The sequence below is a fragment of the Octopus bimaculoides genome, chromosome 25, assembly GCF_001194135.2.
Source record: "Octopus bimaculoides isolate UCB-OBI-ISO-001 chromosome 25, ASM119413v2, whole genome shotgun sequence".
In the NCBI taxonomy this organism is placed as follows: domain Eukaryota; kingdom Metazoa; phylum Mollusca; class Cephalopoda; order Octopoda; family Octopodidae; genus Octopus; species Octopus bimaculoides.
Window position 1 is genome coordinate 32,170,707 of NC_069005.1, and position 3,560 is coordinate 32,174,266.

General features: G+C 35.9%; 2 protein-coding genes across 2 annotated transcripts in view; one reads left to right on the forward strand and one right to left on the reverse strand.

Annotated features, from left to right (window-relative positions):
* Positions 1 to 614, reverse strand: part of LOC106870270 (transcriptional adapter 2-alpha) — a 7,709-nt gene extending 7,095 nt beyond the window's left edge. The window contains exon 1 of the mRNA XM_014916288.2: positions 325 to 614. The gene's annotated coding sequence lies outside the window, so the exon portion shown is untranslated. The remainder of the gene's footprint in view (positions 1 to 324) is intronic.
* A 766-nt stretch (positions 615 to 1,380) lies between these two features.
* LOC106870271 (ATP-dependent DNA/RNA helicase DHX36) overlaps positions 1,381 to 3,560 on the forward strand; it is a 19,861-nt gene continuing 17,681 nt past the window's right edge. Inside the window, exons 1-2 of the mRNA XM_052976659.1 lie at positions 1,381 to 1,532; positions 2,845 to 2,973. Of these exons, the coding sequence (XP_052832619.1) occupies positions 1,490 to 1,532; positions 2,845 to 2,973 (172 nt within the window). The 5' untranslated portion in view covers positions 1,381 to 1,489. The remainder of the gene's footprint in view (positions 1,533 to 2,844; positions 2,974 to 3,560) is intronic.

The following is a 3,560-nucleotide window of genomic DNA, read 5'->3' on the forward strand; positions in this document are numbered from 1 at the left end:
AAATCTATGGAAATATTAGCAAATTGAGATTACCAAAATATCAAAAATATTAACAAAGATGTTAATTTTGTTTAGAAAACCCAAAGTTGAGCAGCTACTTTCCACACCAAGTACAGATTGTCAAACGGAAAATTGTGATAAATTTTTTAAATTATCGTATTTTTATGCAATTGTTAATTTACTTAGGAAAAGATGTAATGGATATTTTCTGATCCTTTGGGTGCATAAAATGACGCTTTTTAAGTTTAAAAAAGAAATCAAAAGTTGCGTTACTTAAACTTAAGTTTTCTGTCCCAAAAATTATTTAAAATAAAATACACCAACCTTTTCGGGTCTGTGTTGAAACTAAATTAAATTAAACAAAACTTCAAACTGGATGCATGAATCGCAACAAACAAGATGTATTCCTCAACAGTATTTAATTCATTTCCTGCCAATAAATAAACATTAATTCTGTTTCTTTTCTTAAGAATTTTTCTGGTTTTGCGCGAAATGTTTTGGCGTCAAAACATTGATGTTAACTCACCAACATTAAAGAGCAGAAACGCAACAGTAAGTTAGAGTTATGTCCCTTTATATCTTTCAGCTTTTGTTGTTGTTGTTATTTAACCAGGGTCAACCTTGGTTGGGTAGGCCTACGAGGAAAGACGTTTCTAGTCGTGATCATTCCGTCTTGTTCAAACTTGACTATATTATCCAAGGTGTCTTTCCTCTTTAAGACAATAGAGTGTGATTTGAGGAGAACTTGGGTGCTGTTTCTTGCAAAACGAGCGACCAAGTTGAGGTTTATTCATTGATCGTAGGACTTAAGACGTTTGTTCTGGAACCGATAAAATAAATGCTAGTAATATACACATGAATAACGAGGAGGCATCTATATACTTACTAGAATGTCCTTCAAATCATACTCGTGAAATTAACGTGCAAGTGGCTGAGCACTCCACAGACACGTGTACCCTTAATGTAGTTCTCGGGGGATATTCAGCGTGACACAGTGTGACAAGGCTGACCCTTTGAATTACAGGCACAGCAGAAACAGGAAGAAAGAGTGAGAGAAAGTTGTGGTGAAAGAGTACAGCAGGGTTCGCCACCATCCCCTGCCGGAGCCTCGTGGAGGGAATCGAAACCGCGAGTCCGCTGCCCTAACCACTGGGCCATTGCGTATCCACACACGTCTTATTACCCTTGCTTAAACAGGAAAAAAAATCGGAGCCCTCACATGTGAAAACAGTAACAAGCTCACAACTCCTATTACCGTAGAGGTCAGCTTCTACTTTTCAATAAAACCCAATTACATAATCTCTAGAATCGATTAAATCAATTCTGTTTAATACTAACGAAGTAAATATAATCCATTTTTTATCGATCCACCCGGCTTAATTTTCCGAGTCCATACCCCCGATGTCAAAAACGAAGTCCTCTCACAGGTTCTAGTGTCTTTAATTATCCGAAGAACGTTTTATTGTCCAACACCGTAAACCGGTGTTCCATGAATTTACCAATATTCCGTTCAATGCGTTTATCTTTTCTCGGTAAGAAATGGTTTTTCTGTTTCTCTTGGATTCTTTCTTGGAATTATCTGAAATTATTTCTTTTTATGTGGATGGCAATTTTAATTCGTTACTTACTTTACGATCTTTATCTCGAATATTTGTTTTTTAATATTTAGTAATTTTATTTTTCGCCGAAAAGAGAAATTTTCTTGCCACAAGAAACGATTATTTTGGCATTTAAATGACGGTTCGTTTTCGTATCCACCTCCAAATGTTATATATTATACATCGGGACAAAACAAAACATTTATATCAAATATTTTTTTTTTCCTCTTCTGCCAAACCAAAACAATAATAAAAATAATGATAATAAATTTTAACTAAAAATTGAGAAGCGAAATCGATAAACTGCCCGGTTTTGTCATGAAATTTTATTTTCGTCTTTTCAACGACTAAAAATTTATAAAGAGATTGAGTGATGTTTATGCCGGGTTTTTGTTTATTTTCCTCCTATCTTATTCAATCAGCAGAATTAGACACAAAACCGAAAGTAAAAGGACTTGAATTTGGGATCAAACTGTAGCTATGTGCTTCTTCTGTTGTTGTTTTAAGTGCACGCAGACTCTGATTGGGCATCCGTATAAAAAAGCATGCCAATCGTGACCATCTCGTCTTATCTTTTATTTTTATTCAGGTTTTTGTGTATCTAGCTTTTCATTATTTCGTGTATTCCTTCTTGCAGATGTGGCTTTCTGATCCAGAAATTGGTTTCGCCACTGCGTCCCTGTCTGGTACTTTGTTTAAATGTTTTCTACCACAGTTTTGTGTCGACTTGGAGGCTTTTGGAGTGAAATTTTGGTGGATGGATTTTATATAATCGGTGGCACTGTTCTTAGGTGGGCATCTGAATAAATCTCACCGTTTAACACCTGGACCCTGGGTACCTGTAACAGAGTCCACTTTGTTGCCAGAATTCATGCCAAGTCTCTGGCCTGAGAATAACTTTTATTCTTTCTTCCAACCAGTCTCAAAGGCACCAATAATGGTCATGAGTGTTGCCTTCTTATTCAATTAGGCCAACAAAAAACAGTGTCACACTTCCACTTCCTATTAAATATGTACCAGTCAGGTACCGGGGTTGATGTGATCAACTTACCCCCCTCCCCCAAAATTTCAGGCCTTGTGCCTTTAGTAGAAAGGATTGTTATTATCATAATATAATTCCTTAATTTTAATTTCAAATTTCTAATCCTGCTGCATATATTATAACGAAATGAATATCTCTTTTGTAATGACTGTGGTCATTTGGAGAACCACGTGTGTATATTGTATTTTCTGTTGTTTATTCCAGCATTGAGAATGTCATATCGGGAAAGAGGTCGCCGATCTTTTGATCAGGGATATGATGGAGGAAGACACGGTGGAGGTGGCCATGGAAGAGGGGGTCGAAAGTACCAGGACTATGACAGCACTGACAATGGTATGTGTGAGAGAAGAAATTTTTTAAATGTTTTATTGAAGATTTAATCCACTGAACAAGGCCAGTGTTCACAACTTTTCCCAAATCTTAGATATCCAGTGGAGTCGTATCGGATTAATAATAACTAAATCATTGCTATTAGTGGTCAGACTTCAACTGTATCATATTCCCAGGACCAAGGGAAAGGATTTGGGCACTGGCCTTGCTCTCTGGATTTGAAACTGAATCCAGAAAACATTAACCCTTTAGCATTTAAACTGACCATATTTGGTCCAAATATTTTATCTGTTTTATGTTCAAACTGGCCAGATTTGGCCTCTCATACCAATCCTACAATGTCATTCTGAAATAACCTATTACATCATTAAAATTTCAAAGCTGTGAGATAATACATGATTAATTCTAAACAATGTGAATAAATAATTATTATATCTGACAGAGTAATCAATGCTAAAGGGTTGAAAACTTATCTGGAAATAAATAAGCACCGAGGAGAAGAAAGCAAAAAAAAAAAACACAAACAAACAATACTGCTTATCTTTTATTCTTTTGCTTGTTTCAGTCATTTGACTGCAGCCATGCTGGAG